The following is a 19,619-nucleotide window of genomic DNA, read 5'->3' as shown; positions in this document are numbered from 1 at the left end:
CTTCATTTTTCAAATAGTAAAATTTTAAATTTTAAAAAATAATACTTTTAGTAAAAAAAAACTGATTAAATAAATGCATAAAAAATTAAATAAGAAAATTATTTTATTAATATTTAATATTTTATTAATATTTTTTATGAAAACAAAATAAAATAAAATTTAATATTAGAGAGGCAATTAATTTAATATTATTATTATTTAATATTTTTATTTTATTATTAATTATTAAAGTTATATACAGTAAAAAAATTGATATTAAAGAGTCTATTGGAGTAAAATTTTAAATATCACTCTTTATTTTTAAGATGCTCTTTATATTACAAAAGATGCTCTTTATTTTAAAGAATACCATTGAGGATGCTCTTACACTATAGATTTAAATATTTTTTGTTTAATCATTATGTTCATAAAAAAATACTGAAGTTCACTGATTTTTTTTTAAAGTACGAAACCCATCCAAACCGGCATAATTGAAATGCATGTATAAGGGCAACATATCAGTGCCACACCCGTATCATAAATTATGACTCAATCAACAAGTTATTGCTCAAATGGTATATGCACTGCTAAGGTAAGGTTGTGAGATCAATTTCTCCAACAAGAACAAAGGATCCCCCCCTTCAAAATGATCAAAATTATGATTTATAGTATGTATAATTATGTGCGCATTAAATTAATGCTTCTGCACCATTGGTTACAGACTGAAGAATCACAAGATATAAGCACTACATCAAAATCGGACTTTTTTCAGCAGAAGTCCCTCAATTAAGCAAGGGCAATTTCAACAATCACAAAAAATATATGAACATAATGATTAAACATATGCTGGCTCCAGATCAAAAGTTTCTTTTGTATAGTTTTTAATAATTATTCACCGAAATTTGATTAGTGTCAAGGCTGACTCACATTGCAACTGTGGCTAGACTTTCAAGCCTTAATTCCATTGAATTCGCCAACTTCACGTTCCATTCGAGAGTACCATTCGCCAATGTGTGTATGCTCCACCATATCTTTACCAGATCTCAAGTTCCGAATTGGCCTCAGAACACCAAATACGGCAAGATCAGCCAAATTAGGTTTTGAGCCACCTATTAAGATGAGATTCATTGCCAAAGTTAGCTGTCATGACTTATGAGTCATGAACAAAGAAAGTTTTAAAAACTTGTTAAAATACAGACCTAGAAATTCACGACCCTTCAAGGCATCCACCCATGTTTCTGCAGCTTCATACAGGGCTGCACGTTCGTCAGTGATGTTGTATTTCTTCTTCAGCTTCTTTGACACAAAGTACATTGCTACAGCTCCAGCATACTTAGCTGTTAATCTCTCCATGTAGCTAAAATTTCCTAATTTACAATGAAGTGTAGAAAAAAAATCATTATTCTTGCAGTAAATAGTCCAGACCAAAATAACTCTAGACCAGCAAAAACATAAAGCAGATAGGCATCTATCAAGAAGCCAAAAACCTGTTATGATAACTTCACTACGCATACACTACCTATCGCTGGATGCCCATAATTGTGATACGTCAAGGATCAAGTAGAGCACGTTATGTAATTATTTGATCAATTTAGTCTAACACCTTACCATGAGTCGTGATGTAGTCAAATGATTCAAGAGCCTCAGAGGTACTTCGGTAAATGTTTGGTGATAAAACATGCACTAAATGATTATCCACCCACCTACATTCACAGTGCAAGCATTATTAGTAAACAGTTGACAAATTATAGCCCAAAACAAACTTCAAGCCACAAACTGACAAATTTGATAAGAGCACATATATGTTCTAGTTATTACAAGTACAAAAGCTTGACAGTGAGCAAATAAATGATTCGCGAGAACAACTAGCTGTTTAAAGATATCCAAAACTTAAGATGCAGGAATAATCATACGATTCATACCCTCGCCACTTGCTTTCTTCATCGCTATCTGGGATAGACTCGCCCTGATGTATCCTTTGGAAAAGCTTGTTAATGATATCTGTCATAAAAAAAGTGTCAAAAATATCTTTATCATAAAAGAAGCTTGTAAGAGATATCTGTGTCGTAAAAAAAGCTTGGTAATGATATCCGTTTCTTAAAAACACTAGTCAATGTGTTATGTACCATCTAACAAGTATTTTTCATAAACAGCTATTAAAAAGGAAAACTTTGGTTTTCTTTATCCTAAAGATCATAAAAATATTAGATGTCTAGCTATCAAAATAGGAAACAAAATACAAAATACGTATAAATGAACGGCCGAAAACCTGAAGAATCAACCATCTGTTCACCGTCAACTGTTAGAATGGGCACCTTCTTGTAATCAGACCACTTGATTTCCTTTTTACTGATAGGATTGACCTCCACTATTTTGTATGGAATATTGTAATAATCCAAAAATGCTGAAAAAAAAAGACAGTCAAATTAACTAATTAGAACATGAGAAGTCCACTTATAGTTGAAACAACCAACAAGCCACAAAGGTCATTACCACATAAGTTATACAAGGTAAATGCTTTAAAACATTCTTCATCTTAGAAGACAATTAGTATAGTGATATCTAAATAATAATACACCTCCCAACTGTAGTTTGATGCAATTACGCTTTTTAAAAGTGATTTTTTGGTTTGAGTCGAGGAAGGTGGATGCTTGGAACCAAAATAGAGATGAAGCGGTCACTATACACATTAGTTACACAAGGTAAATGCTTTAAAACATTCTTCATCTTAGAAGACAATTACTATAGTGTCTAAATAATAATATACCTCTCAATTGTAGTTTGATGCAATTACGCTTTTTAAAAGTGATTTTTTTTGGTTTAAGTGAAGGGAGGGGGATGCTTGGGATCAAAATAGAGACAAGCAGACACTATAGAGTCCTCCCCACTAGACTAAAGCCTAATTGTTTTTTATTAAAATATTGCAACCATGCCAAAAGTGGATATTTACTTTGAAATGGACAGTTTAGCATCAAGCAGTCATTAATTTGGTAGATCAAATCAGACCAATAAAGATCATAAGACGACAAATCCCATGACGACAGATCTGTAATTCGCATCTAAAATGAAGCTGAAGACGAGCTAATTCAGAAAGGAGTTCCAATAGTTCAACAAGCAATCACAATTGTTAACAACTACTCTAATTCAATGGGTTCAAGATCCAAAAATGAACTGATCAGTTAATCATATCCACTTAATTCATTTACCTAAGGGTAAATCTAGACAATTACCTTTAACCTTGTTACAGAAGGGGCAAGCTGCGTACTGGTACAGAACAACGTCCTTAGGTAAAATCTTCTCCGATGGCGGTGCCTGCTTGGCATGGACTTCCTGTGCCAGAGACGATGCAGCAGCAGAGAAGAACATGATCCCGGCGACACCGCGCGCGACGGTGGGGCTTGATATGCCAAGCCGATCGAATATTCCTTGTGATGAATTAGAATTCGAGCACGTGCTCATCATTGCCGCTTGAACCACCCGGTGCTGAGCTGTGAATCCCCCGGCGCCGGCGGCAATAGCTCGAGTAAGAGCAACGAGTCCATTAGCCCTTCTCATAGCGACAAAAAAAATTGTTTTGTGGAATCACTCGCGAATTCTCGAACTATGAGATCAAGTAGAGATAGGGTTTATTTAGGGTTTTGAATTGAAACTTTGGGCGCAACAATTTCCACGTGTCGTATTCTATTTCCGCGAAATCACATCAGGAAATATTTTGTTTTAATCAAGTGCAACGCATACTATGTGAGCTTTCCACGTTCTAGCACGTGGCAAGTTATAATTGGTTGTAACATTAAGTGTTTATAAATCAAAGGGTATTATGGGCAAAATAAAAGTGACCGACCTAGGTCAAGTATCTCCACTTGCCTCCTCTATAAATATCCCCCAGCCCTTCTCTTTTTCTCATTATTTTGCAAATCGTCGAGGCGTAAAGAATAGGGAAAACTTTCCACCTCTCGATTCGTAGAAACCCTAGCAGCGTTTTCTTAAGACAGTAAACCCTTTTCGATTTTGTGTTTGGAAAATTAATTTGTTACTTTTTAGCGATCCTATTGCTGTCTAAGATTCCTAAATCGATTTTAATTAAAAAACTGTGTGTGAAAAAACCCTAATTTTCGATTGAGTAGTTTTGAGATTTGAGTCAGATCAAAGATACAGAGAGCAATGTCACGGTGCTATCCTTATCCGCCTCCTGGGTACCTGAGGAACGGAGCGCGTGGTGAGGCCGTGAGCGAAACCGTTAAGGTTGCCGCGAGCCAATCCATTAAGGTTCGTTGAGCAAATTTGGTTTTTTCCCGTTTATGCTCAACTTGCTTTTGTGTTGATTGTAAGGTTCAATTTGTAAATTAATCAACTGAACTATGCCTAGTGAGATTTGGTTGCTTGTTTCTTGGTTGAGGGCATCTCTTGTTAGGGTTAATTGGTTTTGGTCATTTAATGGGTTTGTTGAAGATTTTTTTTGTGAAATGCCTGATTAGTTGCATTCGACCTTGATTTCTGTATTTAATCCTCTTATAGTTATTTCTACGAGTGAGACGGCACACAAGATTGATTGAATGTTTTTAGTTGCCTAAATGAAATTGCATAAACAAGTTTTGTTTTCTGGATTTTACAAAAACTTTCATCAAGATATACTTTTATTTCAGATTTTAGATTTTGCACTGATAATAAAATTTGATCAACGACTTGCTATAGTACACCTTTTGTGAGGCAATTAATCATTTGAAACCATGTTTTTGAGAATTTATTTTAATTCTTTTTCCAATTTTAAAGCAGCTTTGTTTTACAAACATCAAACAGTTATTTACTCAGCATGAAAGTAATTACATGTGCATATGTTTTTGTATTTACTTGATGACTGTTTTTGATTTCTGTCATTGACAAGGTAATGAAAGAGGTCGATTTGTTGGGGCTAAGTAGGTTTTTTGCATGTGTAATTGTGTTTGATAATTTTAGCATTTTTATCTTCTTGGGATAAAATTGCTGATAATTCTGTATGCTGGTCAAGTGATGATAAGATTTGGTTCATATGGTCATTCATATCCTTTTAGTATTCCTGGCAATCTATCTAAAACTGTTATTTTGGTATACAAAAGTTCCAGAGGGACTTGAAGGACGATAAACCATTAACTGATAAACATAAAAAGAAAGACAAAAAAGAGAAGAGGTCTAAGAAAGAAAAGAAGAAAGCTAGTTCTTTGGCTACAGACAACAAACTAGGGAAGAGTCTTTTGAAGGGGAAGGATGATGAAGAAGCTGAAAGAAGTAGCTTGACTGAGGAACATGGGCAACCAGTCTCTCATCATCAGAGTCTTTCATCTGATAGTACTCGGAGTAGCAATAAGAGAAAAAGTGACTATGTCGTGCATTCTGCTTCTAATGCCACCAAAAATAATGGTGCGTCTCTGCTCTTTTTTCCATTTGATATATGACTATTAAGTTTAAAACTTAACGAGTGTTTTGTTCATTGAATTGTTTAGGGAATGTCATTCGAATTCGGTTGGCCTTGCAAAGGCACACGGAGCCAAATTTATCTGCTAATGTTGAGCATTTGTGTTCAACCTCTGGAAGAACCAGTCTTCTTCCGGAGAAGAAGCAAGTCGTGGCCATTTCTAGACAAGATCACGGTAGCACTATCGATTCTATGGCGGTAGACAAAGCCAATCCAGTACCCTTTAAATCAATTTCTGATGCAGGTTCTGAAAAGAAAGAAAAATCTTCGCGGCACCACATTTCCAGAACTGAGAAGAAGCTATTAAAAGCAGAAGCTTTATACAAAACGTTGTTTGGGGATTGGACTGCACCAGCTATTGATTATGATCAAAATAACTGTGATGATCAAAGTTGGCTTTCTGGCACGAAAACGCAAGATATTCATCGTGACAAGAGAATCAAAATTTCTCACCATGACGAACCATGCCATGAAGCATCTTCCTTTTGGCCCTGTGCCCGAAATCTACCACAGGCTGATATCTATGCGTTACCCTATACTGTTCCATTCTAATGCTTTATTGTTAGGCTGTCTGGCCTTTTCAACTAATTTTGCCGGATTGTTCTATATGGTGCAGTTATATTTTTTCCACTTCATTGCACCTTGACAAAATGTAGGGGATGAAGGCAATATTGTACAGTAAAAAATCAATATATCTAATGCAATTCTTTTTGAAGTTTTGTTTCTTCATTATTATTGCTTCATTTTATAATTGAACTTTCTTGTTGGTTATTTTTTCTTTCTGTGTTAAAAGTTGATATTCATGGAAGATAAATGTCATATAATAAAACTTAAATATAAGTATTATGAAACAATTAAATATGCAAATAAAAGTTTAATTGAAAAGAAGAAAAATTAAGTCATAAATCTTGCTCAAAGGGCTGTTGTGCTTTCCAACTATGGGGAACTTTTTGTTTCTGTGACACTCTTGATTAACTCACGTCTGATCCGTTTAAATCTCAGTAAAAAATAAAAAAATCGCAAAAAACTTAAAGATAGATATTAATAAGGCTGTAATAGAACAAAACTAGCGGTGCGTCGCAAACATGTTCTTTCACCTTTCAAACGAATGAAGAGAAAAATGAGTTCTTTTAGAAAAATGAAATCATTTCATAATAGTATAATTTCTTGTTGATCTTTAATTAGAACACTCTATGTTGTTGAAAAATGAATTTATTTATATTAATTTTTTAAAAAAAATGAATAATATGCTTTGTATATTTTTAAGATTATATTTTATTTTATAGAATAAACACAATTTATTCATATTAATTTCTTTGTGATTGTGTTAGCACGGTTTAGTGCTAAACTGCTCATTGCTTAATACGATCATCTCGCAATTCAAAAAACCCCTTTAAACTGAAGAAACTTCTCATAGAAGAATGAAAACTAAAGCACTCGCCGTGCGTCGCCCCGATAAACCTTACCGGCCGTCGTCGTCAACCACCACCTCCACCGTAAGGGCTCTTCCTCCTCCCATTACGGTAATCTCACTCTCTTTTTATCAACTAGTTTTCAATTCTAAGCATGTTGAACACGAAGATTCTTCTTGTTTAGATATAGAGTCGTTAATTAATTTAATTCATAATGTTAATGTTACTACTCATGTTTGGATAGGATCATAATCTTAATGCATTAGGAGAAGATAGTCAGAAAATTATGGATGTAGAAATATCAAGTGACAGTGACGGTGGAGAAAATATTATGGATGGTGGTTCTAGTGATGTTGATCTTATATACACGTGTTTAAAATGCCGTAACGGCGGAAATTTGCTTAATTGCTGTGGCGATGGCTGTGCTGTTTGTCTTCATGGTAGTTGTATTCCCTGCGGCCCTAGCTACGATGAAAATGGAAAGTTTTATTGCCCTCATTGTTGGTATAGAACTCATCGAGCTACGGTCGATGAGTGGAAGAAGAAGGCTTTGACTGCTAAGGATTATTTGGTCAAGTTTATAGATTTTAACCCTGTTTATGTAGAGAAGCTAAATGATGGGAAAGGGCATGGGGGTGATTCAAAAGTTGTACCAGTTATGGAGGGGGAAAATGAATGCTCTGAGCATTTGGACAGGACTGATGTTGATGGTGATGTGGGGAAAAAGATCGGGGAAGTGAAGAAAGACCATCGAAATGATAAGAATTTGAAGATATCTGATGATGATCGAAGTAGAGAATTAACTGAACATAAAACAATATCTGGAACTTATGAGTTTGAAGATTTAGATGATGAAGTGATGGAGCAAGAAGGCCAGGATAATGAACAAGTTGCTGATGAAGTTAGGATTCTTGGAGGAGAAGAAAAAGCACTTGCAGATGGCCACCAGGCAGAAGAAGATACCATTCATGATGGTCCACTTCATGGATTAGTAGGAGAGTTAGAATCTAAATCTTTAAACGTATCTAGAGGAAACCAGGTGAGGGAGGATAATGAAGAAGGAATGCATGCGGATGCACCTGCAGCCAATAATATGACTGCTGCAGTGAAGCAGGAAACTAACAACAATGAAATTCGACAAAATAAATCACCAGTTCATTCACAATGCACCTCGGCAAAAGATGATAGGGACCGGATGGAGGAATCAATTTCATTGCAGAAGTCTAGACAGTTGAAAGATTCTGATAAGATGCTGTAAGTTGTCTTGTTTTATGTTATGAATTTAGCTTCATTCTTGATATGATATGGTTGTTGTCGCACATGAGATTATATAGTTTCACAAGTAAAAAGGTTCTCTCTCGTTCCCCTGCAGTATGTTTGTACCATCTCCAAAGCGTAAAAGAATGAAATGGACACCAGAAGAGGAAGACATGCTAAAGGTCAGATGACAAAGTGAGACATATTGTAGAATTTCCACTTAGGAATGATTGGGTTCATAAAACAACGACTGATAGAAAAATTCGTCACTTTTTTCTTTTATGGCAGGAAGGTGTGCATAAATTTTCATCTAAAGTTAATAAAAATCTTCCTTGGCGGAAAATTTTGGACTTTGGTCGTCATATGTTTCATGAAACACGAACACCTTCTGATCTCAAAGATAAGTGGAGGAACATGGGGGCGAAGAGTGGTTAGCAAGTTTGGTACGTTCTCTTGATTCTTAGGACCAAAGAGGAAGAAGGTGAATCACCGACAGTTTAACATGCATTACATTCCTATGTAGGCATTAGACACTAATTGAACCTGCAAAACCTTTTTGTTTTGTTTTTTTGCTGATCCCCTTTCTCCTTAGAACAAGAGAACATAGGTGAAATGTTCTGAAACATCAGTACATACCTTTTTGATTATTTTTGCTGATGCCCTTCCACTGCTCTCTTTCTTTTTGTCCAAATGTGCCTATATGCTCATAGGTGTGCTCTTTTTGCTTAGATGTATGTAGAATACATAGCTGGTGTTAATATTATGTTGATAATCTAATGTTTTCTTGTCGTGCATTTATACATCAATCTTACTGGTTGATGCTATTATAATGTTGATCGCCCAAATCAAATGCTATCGAAACTGTATGAATGGTGGTGGTGATGCCAAGCTCTGATTTTATTCAACTCTATCTTCATTTCTATTTGTTAAAGTTCAAAATCCTGGCGGACATAGTCTACATAAAAAGAAAAATTGCATTCAATCTTAAGAATTTTGAGATTGAATTCCACAGAGAGGCCAACCGAGGTTTAATGGTTCTGGCAATTCTCTTCTGACTACAGAAATTGATTTCAAACTAACTTTGTCCTTGTATTCATTCTCATTAAATGCACAGAATTTAGTTTCGGTAAAGTTAGATGCGTCTATTTCACTTGAACTTATTTTTTTTTAGCAGGAGAAAACTTAAGTCCTGAAGTCAATTTGAAAACTGAAAAAAATAGTTAATTGAATTTAGCAAGGTTTCGTATAACTGGGAACTTATTGTTTGCGAGATTGCCAAGCGGAAAATCGTTTCTTTGAATATTATTGAGTGATTAAGCTTAAAGAAATTGAGTTGCAAAGTCAAAATTAATTTCTTATTGTTAAGGTTTGGTTATGAATTTTAAAATTCAATTAACCAAATTAATTGACTATTTTATATGTTAAGATATTATTTTTATAATTTTAATAGTTTAATTATATTAATCTATTAATTTAGTCCGTATAGTTTTGCATCTAAAAAAAATTAATTAATTTTAATTAAATAGATTTCCAATAAAAATGATAATTTAATTAGTTTCTTAACCGAACTTTGTAAATCAGAAATAATAGTTGTTTATCTCCTCGCTTTAGGTCTAAAATACTACTTCTTTCGTCCCAATAGAATTGTCCATTTTGAGAAATTTTTTTGTCCCAAAACTGTTGACCACTTTCAATATGTAACTAACTTTTACACCCAATTTTCCTATATTATCCTTATTTACAATTTAATAATGAGTAAATTGAAAGTAAATTGCAAATGAACTCTATATTAAATAGGGGGTATGACAAGAAAAGTAAGATTTTTTTTATAAAACTCATAAATAATAATTGTTTTTCTTAAACTGTGTGATAAATGCAAAGTGGACAACTCTATTAGAACGGAGGAAGTATATTCTATAATTTTTAAAAAGTCAAATGTTGACACTTTGACGAGTTTATTGTTTGTTAATTTGAAGAAGGAACTTGTTAAAAATTTAAGTTATATTGTGACCCCTAAATTTATGTTTCTCATAAAAGTTCATAACTTTATTAAAATTCACATAAATTTTAAATAATCTAAGTAATAGAAAATATAATTTAATATAATTATCATACGAATAAATAATTAAATTTTATGAATAAAATATAAAAAAGAAAATATATATTTAAAATTGAAAGTGGTTTAATTTTAAAAGGGAAAAGATGGAGAATTATCATTATAGTAATTTTTAATGAAGAATTTAATTTAATTTTGAAATAAAAAATAGAAAAATTTAGTTTAAAAATTTGAGAAATTAGGTTATAGATCAGGGAAAACTTTAGAGAATTAAGTTAAAAATCTAAAACAAAAGTTGTACTTTTAAGTCAAATTTTATAATTAAAATCTTTTTTAAAAATAGATATTTTGGTAGAGAATAAGATAATTTGGTAGAGAATTATTATTCTTTTAATAATTAAAAAAAAGTAATAGGAGAAATCAAACCTATGAATTGACATATTGTTGCCTAGCACTCTCATTTCATTTAAAAATTAAGGGGTCGTTTGGTTCGAGAAAAAAAAAAGGGAATAAAAATGGAAATGAAAATGATTCTAATTGTTTGTGTTTGTTTTGTTTAATTGTATTAGGAAATAAAACTATGAGTATCCTTTTTAATGTGAATCACCCATTCCCCCTCTACCATAAAAGAAAATGAGAATCAAAATTTAATAAATTATTTTAATAATAAATAATAGATATATAATTTTTAAAAAATTATTTTTAAATATTTATTTCGAAAAATACACTTGAAATAATAAAAAAAATTAATTTTTTTATATAAAAATATTAAAAAAAGTATTTTTAATAAATAAGAAATAATTTTTTGTTATTAAACTTTACCTATTTTAGTTTTTACTCTAATTTTGAAAAGTAAACAAAAAAATGAAAATAATCATTTCGATTCCCATTGCTTCTCATTCCGATTCCCATTCTGATTCCGATGTCAACCTTGCAATAAACTGCTCCTAATAGTTAGTTTGCTGCAATAAAACAGGACGGGCAATTAAGGCCTCGCTTGGTTCGTTTTATAGCAATTTATGGGAAATAACTTCCCGTAAAGTGTAGTTCCTGGGAAGTTAACTTCCCAGTAAGTTTGATAAATGTTACTTGTTTCAATTTTTACTTCCTGAGAAGTACAAAATTAATTTTAATATAATATACTATATTTTTAACTAAAAGACATAAATGTCATTTGATAATTTTTATATTGTTAAACAAATAATTTTAATTTAAAAATCGAGCAAATAAATAATTTAATTTTTACTTACTATCTCTTATTTTACAATTCAAGTACTATTTAGGAGAGTTTTTAAATATTAAAATTTAAAAATTATATTTTTTTATTTGAATTTTACATAATATAAAATATTTAATAAAAATATTTACTTATTATAAATAACAATTATAAAATAATATAAGTATATTTTTTAAAATAAATTAAAATATTTTTATATGAATTTTAAAAGAAAAAAAGAAAAAAATTAAGGTTAAATTAGGAAAAACCAATAAAAGTGTTAGGGAAGTTCTACTTCCTTGGGTTTTGATAGGGAAGTTACTTCCCTAGTTAAAGGAAAGTCAAACATTCAACTTCCCGGAAAATAAAATATAAAAATTGAACCAAGCAAAAAAATTTTACTACTTTCCGGAAAGTACAACTTCCCTAATCTATTTACCCCAACCAAGTAAGGCCTAAGTTTGAAACATGAGTGTTTATCACACGTAACTGTTGCGGCACGTCATTTTTACAACAAATCAATGAGGACTTGCAATAGAGAATCTTTTAATTATCACTTATTTTTTTATCATTAATTTTTCTATATGGCTAACGTATGATTGGTTTGTTGCACGAATAACATGACGCAGGTCACAATAATTATTCTTGAAACAGTCCCATTCAGTTCGTTTTAAACTAATGAAGTGCCAACGACATAACGTTTGGCCTTCAAAATTAAAAAAAGAAGAAGAAGAAAACTCAAAAGGAAAGCAATCATCTTCCTCAACCAGCCGGGCTATTTCACACAGAGTTGCCGCCTGCCGCTGTTCTGTCAACGAAACTCCACGCCGCGCCTCCATCAGTCCCTACCTCCGACCTCCAATTTTGCGACCAGGAAAACCCTAATTTTTCACTGAAGAGACATCTTCTACAAGAATGAGAACTAAATCTTTGGCCCGTCGCCCCATTAAAAATTCTCGCCTGTCTCCCTCAGCCACCGCTCCCACCGTAAGTGTTCTCTTTTTATCTACTGATTTTAAATAGTAGAGTCATAATTTTAAGTCAAAAAATATTAATGTTACAACACATATTTGGATAGGATCATAATATTAATGCATTACGAGAAGATAGTTCGAATACGATGGCTGTAGAAATTTTAAGTGAGAATGATGGAGGGGAAGATTACATGGGTAGTGATTCCAGTGATGATGAATTTATATACAGTTGTTTAAAATGTAACAACGGAGATAATTTGCTCATGTGCTGTGGTGATGGTTGTGCTATTTGCCTTCATCGCCACTGTATTCCCTGCGGTCCTAAATATGAAGACGGAAACTTTTATTGCCCTTATTGTTGGTACAAACTTCATCAGGCCAGGACCCAGGAGTGGAAGACGAAGATTTTGTCTGCTAAGAGTTCTTTGCGCAAGTTTATGGATTTGGACCCTGTTGAAGTAGAGAAGCATAGTGATGGAAAAGGGAATGTGGGTAATTCAAATGTTGGACCAGTTATGGAGGAGGCAGTTACCTACTGCATGCATTTGGATAGGACTGATGTTGATGATGATGTGCGTAAAGGGACTGAGGAAGTAGAAAAAGACCATCAAAATGATGAGAATGTGAAGATATCTGATGATGATCCACGTACAGTATCAACTGAACCTGAAAAGATCTCTGAAACTCGAGAGTTAGAAGATTTAGACGATAAAGTGATGGAGCAAGGCCAGGGTAATGAACAAGTTGCTGACAAAGTTGTGATTCTTGGAGGAGAAGAACAGGAACTTGTAGATGGCCACCATGCAGAAAAAGATACCATCCATGAGGGTTGGCTTCATGGATCAGCAGCAGAGGTTGAATCTAAATCTTTAAACTTATCTAAAGGAAACCAGGCGAGGGAGGATAACGAAGAACAAATGCATGTGGATGCACCTGCAGCCAATAATGTGACTGTTGCAGTGCGACAGGAAACTAATGAGAATGCTGTTGTTCATGAAAAAACATCAGTTCATTCACACAACACCTCAGCAAAAGATGGTAGGGACCGGATGGAGGAATCGATTTCATTAGAGAAGTCTAGACAGTCCAAAGATTCTGATAAGATGCTGTAAGTTCTTTTGATTTATGTTACAAATTTAACATCATTCTTGGTATGACATGGTTTTTGTTGCATAATGAAATTATACGGTTTCACAATTAAAAAGGTTTTCTCTCGCTTCCCTGCAGTATGAATGCACCATTTTCGAAGCATAAAAGAATTCGATGGACACCAGAAGAGGAAGATATGCTAAGGGTAAGATGACAAAGCGAGACGTAATGTGTAATTTCAACTTAGGAATGAGCAGGTTCATAGAACACCGACTGATAGAAAAAGACTGTGACTTTTTTCTTTTATGGCAGGAAGGGGTGCATAATTTTTCTTCTAAAGTCAATAAGAATCTTCCTTGGCGGAAAATTTTGGACTTTGGTCGTCATATTTTCGATAAATCACGAACACCTTCTGATCTTAAAGATAAGTGGAGGAAGGTGGGGGCCAAGACTGGTTAGCTACTAATGGTATGTTCTCTTTTTGTATTTTTGCTGACACCCTTTCTCCTTAGAACAAGAGAGCAGTTGCAGTGACCATTGAATGAAGCAGATGGTAGCTAGTTCTCTTTGTTTTTGTCCAAATGTGTTTATATGCTCCTCCTAGGCGTGTCCTTTTTTGCTTAGATATATGTAAAATTCTTATGCTGATGTTAATATTATGTTGATAGTCTGATACTAATGTTGTAAGAATTATAAGAATTTGAACTTTTGCCACTATAGCAACCAGTAAGATTAATCAAAATTTCCATATACAGCTTCCTTAGTGTATGTAAACACTACTATTTACAATCAGAGACATGTCTTTTGCAATTGGTTTTCAGGCTCCATCAGATCAGCTTCCTTCTTATGATCCAAATGCACAGATTCTGTTCAGCACAATGTGAACAAAAAGCACTGTGATGGTTAATCCAGCCGTTCTTTTAAATGGTCCTTTAATCTTAAACGCGGCCTGTTTTTCACACTTCTTAGAGATTCATCATTATTATCCGAAACCAGAGATGAAATATCCAAGCATTGGTTATGATCAAGTTTCACCGAGAAATCATCCACTTCGTCGTTTGAAAAGTCTTTTAGATCATTAGCATATGCATTTATCCATTCGTTTATATCATTTTCCTCCCTCAGTAGCTCTAGTACCTGACTTGCTTTTGGACGTAATCTGGGCGACTGTTTGATGCAGAGAGTTGCAGCTAGAACCATTCTCTGCATTTGAGCTATGTTAAAATCTCCGCCCAGTTTTGAGTCAAGTAGGTCTTCTAAATCCCCGTTCTCCAGTAAGGGCATCGCCTGAAGTAGAATAAGTTAATTAGCAATCTATTATTCAACAGCACCATTGAATCAGTGAAATAATTTAATCGAAAATGCTTACCCATTTGACCAGGCTTTGCTGTCCTTTTATAACTTGGGAACTGATCGGCATTTTTCCGGTTAGCAATTCGAGGAGCACTATACCAAAGGAGTATATGTCGGTTTTATCACTAACCCTACCATGCATGAAATATTCTGGAGCTATGTATCCAAATGTTCCAACTACATCACTGCTTATCATGGAAGCTGAATCTCTAGGTCCCCATGTTGCAAGTCCAAAATCAGATAACTGCATAAATGGGAAATAACAACATTAACAATACGTAGGTTACTCTTGCCATGAAAAGCTTTGTCGCAAAGAAACTTAACGAGTCTTATTTTTCAGATGTCATTTTCGTCTTCGGAAACACTTATTAAACTCGAAAACTGTATATATTTATAACATATGTTTTGAAAAGAAAAAAAAAACGTTTTGCCATTTTCTGATTTCAGTTGAATGGAATAGTACCTGCGGATCAAAGTCGTTGGAGAAGAGAATGTTAGAGGACTTCACGTCTCTGTGAATAACAGGGCGAGGACATCCATCGTGTAGGTAATTTAGAGCCTCGGCTACTGCAACTGCTGCTCTGAATCTCATCTTCCATGGCAGTATAGACTTCTCATCATGGCCTGTGCACAGTCCATTTTTGTAATTATAAGTGAAATTGACAACTTTTTATAAAGAAGCTACAACGTTAGTTACGGTAAATTACCTTGTAAGCATTCCTCTAAGCTTCCTTTGGACAAGAAGTTATAGACCAAAATTAAATGGCTATCTTCTATGCAGACACCAATCAGATGTGTGATATGCTTGTGCCTTACTGAACATATGATGTTTACTTCTAAGTAGAAGTCATTCCAAGCTTCCTTGTACTCTTTTAGTACCTTTACTGCCATTAGCTTGCCCCGGCGAATGGATCCTCTATACACATTGCTACAACCTCCCTCACCAATCAAGTTCTCTGTCGAAAGAAATCAAGTTTACAACAATCAATACCTATTTAGCACGAAAATGGAAACACTAAAACATAAAACACACGCAACAAACATTTTTTATAAACAAAATTATAGAAATGTAAAAAAAAATGCCTTGAAAAAGAGAGTTGAACCTGAGGAAAAGTTACGAGTTGCTTTGGCTAGCTCCTTAAAGCTGAACTGTTTGCAGCCAGAAGATTTCAATTTCAGGACTAATTTCTTCTTCATCTTCAGCTCCCCTGGAGGTTCCCATTCGCAGAAATTTTCTTCAGCAGAATTTTCTACTTCTTTGAAAGACAAATCAATCTCACAGGTGCCTGTAGAAGCAATGCTAGATTCATACTCTCTCGACGAATCAACACTCTCAGAAGTCTTTATGCGGAGGAGAGGCCAGCCAGGTGTTAACTGCTCAGATTCTTCTGCAAGCTCATATTTTGAATTTGAAGAGAATTCTTGACATAATCCATACGCCTGATTCTCACTATTGATGCTTCTACCATCTGATTCTTCGACGATACACTCGTTTCTAATAGATTCTCCTGTTTTCGTACTAAAGGACTTGTCGGTTTCATCAGAATCTGTATCCATTAAGCTTCGCTTGGGTAGACTCATGACCCATTCTACCAGAGACATACTTCTTAAAGCTGCAGGACCCATAGTTTTTCGACAGAGAGGCCAACCGAGATTCGATGATTCTGGCAATTCTCTTCTGACTATAGAAATTGATTTCAAAGAAACCCCGTCCTTGTATTCGTTCTCATCATTCACGGAAGCTTCATCGCTCCTTGAAAACTCATCAGATCCGGAATTTGAACTATTTTTGTTTTCATCAGGAAAAAACTTTGGTTCTGAATTCAATTCGAAGCCTGGAGAAAATAATTGATTGAATTTAGTGAAGTTTCATTTAATTAGTTGAACTATTTTTCTTCAAGGAAGATATTACTACCAACCTCCAAGCTGACGAATTACACTCCGCTTGAAGACGATCTTCCTCCCATGGACTGCCTGAAGAATGGCCATTTCTGGTAATTTTCCGGCGAGACATCTAACCAGTGAAAATCGTTTCCTGAAAAATTATTAATGTTTAGAGGAAAATTTCACAAGCTTCCATGAAGAAAATCCGTTGCAAAGTCAAAATTACCTGAGGTAATCATCTGAATTTATCACTAAAATTACCCTGGCTGCATAAAGCTTGATCACTCTCCTTAAAACATTCTGATCAAATCAAAAAAACTAATTAGAAACTGACTCTCTCCCATTAGAAAAACAGAGTCAATCATCAAAATGTTTTAAAAAAAAAACACATACCTTCTTCACTAATCCTCTAGAACAAGCTTTTGAATGAATAGTTTTCATTAAATTTTCCAAGAAATCACTATCTAGAACATTAAAGAAAACATCATTAACAACTCAACTCGAAGTTGAAATGAAAAGAATCAATGTCTGGAAGATTTTAAGAATATACCTGTATCAGAAAGTTGGAGCAAGACTAATAATTGGTGGTCAAACTCGGAGACTCGTACGAGTTCACTGTTGAGATATCCTGTAGAAAAATGGCTGGTCGTTAGAGTTGATGTTAGTTCTTCCATCAAATTAATGTCTGATGTTTGGATATAGTATATGGCATTTGATATTAATACTACTAATAAATAGCCGCCACTAATATTTCTTCTGGGAAGCAACATGTGATTTATTTGTGAATTTTAATGAATAACAAAGTTGAAAATTTTAATGAATAACAAGCTACATATACATTCAGAAAAGTCTATAAACAAAAGAACAGGAGTCCATGTGATAAATTTCTAACATGTTGAAATTTTTAAAAAATAATAAAGAAAGGATAGGTAGGTATATATAGAAGTGAACAAAGTGTCCAATAAACTAAATTAACCGGTTTAACTGTATATTTTGATCGGAATTTGTGTACGGTTATTTTAAAAAAAAAAAAATTAGTTAACCCAAATTAATTGAATATTTTATGTTTTTATTTATGTTTGACTTTTTTTTATTTTAATCGGTTTTAACCAATTAATTAAGTCGCTATGCTTTTGCACTTTATAAATTTTAGTTAATTCAGCCATATTAGTTTAAATTTAACTTAATAATTTGATAGTTTGGTTAAACTATAAAATAATTTAATTTTGTTTAATTTTGATTAAATAGTCAGTTTTTAAACCAACTCACCTAAAGGTAGGTCATATTTGGACAAGGAGTTTGGTCAATTTTGAAAGTTTGACCGGTAATATAATTAATTTTCTATCCAGTCCCTACCAAACATGAGATAAGCTATGAACATTACAAAGAATTTAGTACACCTATTAAGACTAATATAAAATAAGAATTGCAGTAAAACTTAAAAGGAAAGGGTATGACGTATACGCAATGCAGATTAGTTTATATTTGAGATCAATGTCAACAAATATAGAAGATTCGACTTGGGCGGACAATTTATTTGAAAATTTCATTTAATATAGAATTAACTGTAAATTCATACACGAATTTTACCCTAATTTGCAATTATAATATAAACTTTAAAACTTGATAATGTTAGTAACCAACTTTACACTTTTGGCAAATCGATACACCAAATACGAAAAACACTAACGTGGACATTGTAATATACCGTCATGTGTCGTTGCGTGATTGGTCGGTGTACCAATTTGCCAAAAAATGAAAGTTGGTTACTGACATTGTTAAGTTTTAAAAAGTTTATGTTGTAATTACAAATTGAGTAAAGTTCGTGTATGCATTTGCAATTAACCCTTTAATATATCACATTTAAAAATAGTTATATTTTCCTCATACACTCTCTTATATACGTCTGAAGTTAGCTTTTTAGAGGAATTGTGACCTTTGTATATACTCTCATATATACATCTAATTTCTGTGTACAACAAAAGAATAATTTCCTATACGGGATGTATGAGTATAAATAAGGATGTTTACAAAAGTATTTAAAAAAATTAAAAATAAATAATTAACCTCGTTTATAACTTAAAAACTCCACTCTTACATCGCATCAGAGTTTATTTTTTTACTCTTAATTTTATTTTTTTACTATAAATTTTATCCCAATATACAGTATCCAAATAGTTTAAAATGAGTTTCAAACAGTTTTAAACAATTTAAAACAATGTTAAAAACATAGTTTGCAATTGTTTATAAAATAAAAAAAATTAATAATTTCAAATAGCTTCTAAATTAATAAGAGTATGGATAAAAAACACTAAAAGCAAGGAGTTAAATATTAGAGAGTACGTATACAAATATTAAAAGCAAAGAGTTAAGAATAGGAATCATAAATATTTTTTACGAACAAAATTACAGATGTAAAAGTTTTTACAAATTCTCAATAAAATAAACATGTTCACAGCCGTAATGCTCTAATTTGGAGCTAATTGACTTAAAATTGGAGAATACTATTTGTAATTGATTAAAATTGCCAAATGCGAGTTAATTAATTTTAAGAAGAAAGAGTCAATCTGCTTTTTAAACTTGTAACACATGGTTATTTAATTTAATTTTTACTTTTTTTGAAAAACTAACTCCTAAACTCTTTAATTTTAGATCAGATAACCATAATTGTATTTTTAAAATGCGTGTAATACAAACCGAAAGTGAATGATGTGAGAAATAAATTAGAGAGCTCTCTAATTATTGCGATAAAATTATCCTAAACCTAATTTTTGCAATAAAAACCTAAATTATGAGGATAATCTGACCTAAAATTGAAGAATTTAGGGGTTGTTTGTTCAAAAAAATAAAAATTGAGTTAAATAATCTTATGTCACAAGTTCAGGGAGCGCATTGACCCTTTGTTCTTAATTTTAACGTACAAGTTTATGGACCTCAATGACCCTTTGTT

General features: G+C 33.0%; 5 protein-coding genes across 6 annotated transcripts; 3 read left to right on the top strand and 2 right to left on the bottom strand.

Moving 5' to 3' along the window:
* Positions 1-619: 619 nt before the first annotated feature.
* On the bottom strand, positions 620-3,639 carry LOC126666035 (uncharacterized). The gene is made up of 6 exons (XM_050358980.2): positions 3,210-3,639; positions 2,249-2,383; positions 1,902-1,980; positions 1,588-1,682; positions 1,179-1,346; positions 620-1,088 (listed from the first exon to the last, which is right to left on the bottom strand). The coding sequence occupies exons 1-6, from the start codon at positions 3,532-3,534 to the stop codon at positions 928-930; spliced, it is 963 nt and encodes a 320-aa protein (XP_050214937.1). The 5' UTR covers positions 3,535-3,639; the 3' UTR covers positions 620-927.
* Positions 3,640-3,881: 242 nt separating this feature from the next.
* On the top strand, positions 3,882-6,143 carry LOC126664786 (uncharacterized). The gene is made up of 3 exons (XM_050357337.1): positions 3,882-4,245; positions 5,073-5,373; positions 5,457-6,143. The coding sequence occupies exons 1-3, from the start codon at positions 4,141-4,143 to the stop codon at positions 5,978-5,980; spliced, it is 930 nt and encodes a 309-aa protein (XP_050213294.1). The 5' UTR covers positions 3,882-4,140; the 3' UTR covers positions 5,981-6,143.
* Positions 6,144-6,702: 559 nt separating this feature from the next.
* Positions 6,703-8,883, top strand: LOC126676814 (uncharacterized). 2 transcript variants are annotated; one of them, XM_050371112.2, is made up of 4 exons: positions 6,703-6,951; positions 7,085-8,094; positions 8,213-8,292; positions 8,386-8,476. In XM_050371112.2, the coding sequence occupies exons 1-3, from the start codon at positions 6,850-6,852 to the stop codon at positions 8,286-8,288; spliced, it is 1,188 nt and encodes a 395-aa protein (XP_050227069.1). In that variant the 5' UTR covers positions 6,703-6,849; the 3' UTR covers positions 8,289-8,292; positions 8,386-8,476. The 2 variants fall into 2 exon arrangements, with proteins under 2 accessions (XP_050227069.1, XP_050227065.1); XM_050371108.2 differs by having other exon boundaries at positions 6,707-6,951; positions 8,213-8,279; positions 8,386-8,883.
* A 3,183-nt stretch (positions 8,884-12,066) lies between these two features.
* LOC126664214 (uncharacterized) lies at positions 12,067-14,182 on the top strand. Its single transcript, XM_050356491.2, has 4 exons — positions 12,067-12,356; positions 12,448-13,451; positions 13,571-13,637; positions 13,745-14,182. Exons 1-4 carry the CDS (start codon positions 12,285-12,287, stop codon positions 13,889-13,891), a joined length of 1,290 nt encoding a protein of 429 aa, XP_050212448.1. The 5' UTR covers positions 12,067-12,284; the 3' UTR covers positions 13,892-14,182.
* On the bottom strand, positions 14,123-17,453 carry LOC126664213 (protein kinase STUNTED-like). Its single transcript, XM_050356490.2, has 9 exons — positions 17,220-17,453; positions 17,063-17,133; positions 16,896-16,969; positions 16,705-16,820; positions 15,889-16,620; positions 15,493-15,741; positions 15,249-15,409; positions 14,802-15,029; positions 14,123-14,719 (listed from the first exon to the last, which is right to left on the bottom strand). The coding sequence occupies exons 1-9, from the start codon at positions 17,437-17,439 to the stop codon at positions 14,336-14,338; spliced, it is 2,235 nt and encodes a 744-aa protein (XP_050212447.2). The 5' UTR covers positions 17,440-17,453; the 3' UTR covers positions 14,123-14,335.
* Between the last annotated feature and the right edge of the window lie 2,166 nt (positions 17,454-19,619).

The sequence above is a fragment of the Mercurialis annua genome, linkage group LG1-X (assembly GCF_937616625.2).
Source record: "Mercurialis annua linkage group LG1-X, ddMerAnnu1.2, whole genome shotgun sequence".
Classification (NCBI taxonomy): domain Eukaryota; kingdom Viridiplantae; phylum Streptophyta; class Magnoliopsida; order Malpighiales; family Euphorbiaceae; genus Mercurialis; species Mercurialis annua.
This window is presented reverse-complemented; position numbering and strand designations above follow the sequence as displayed.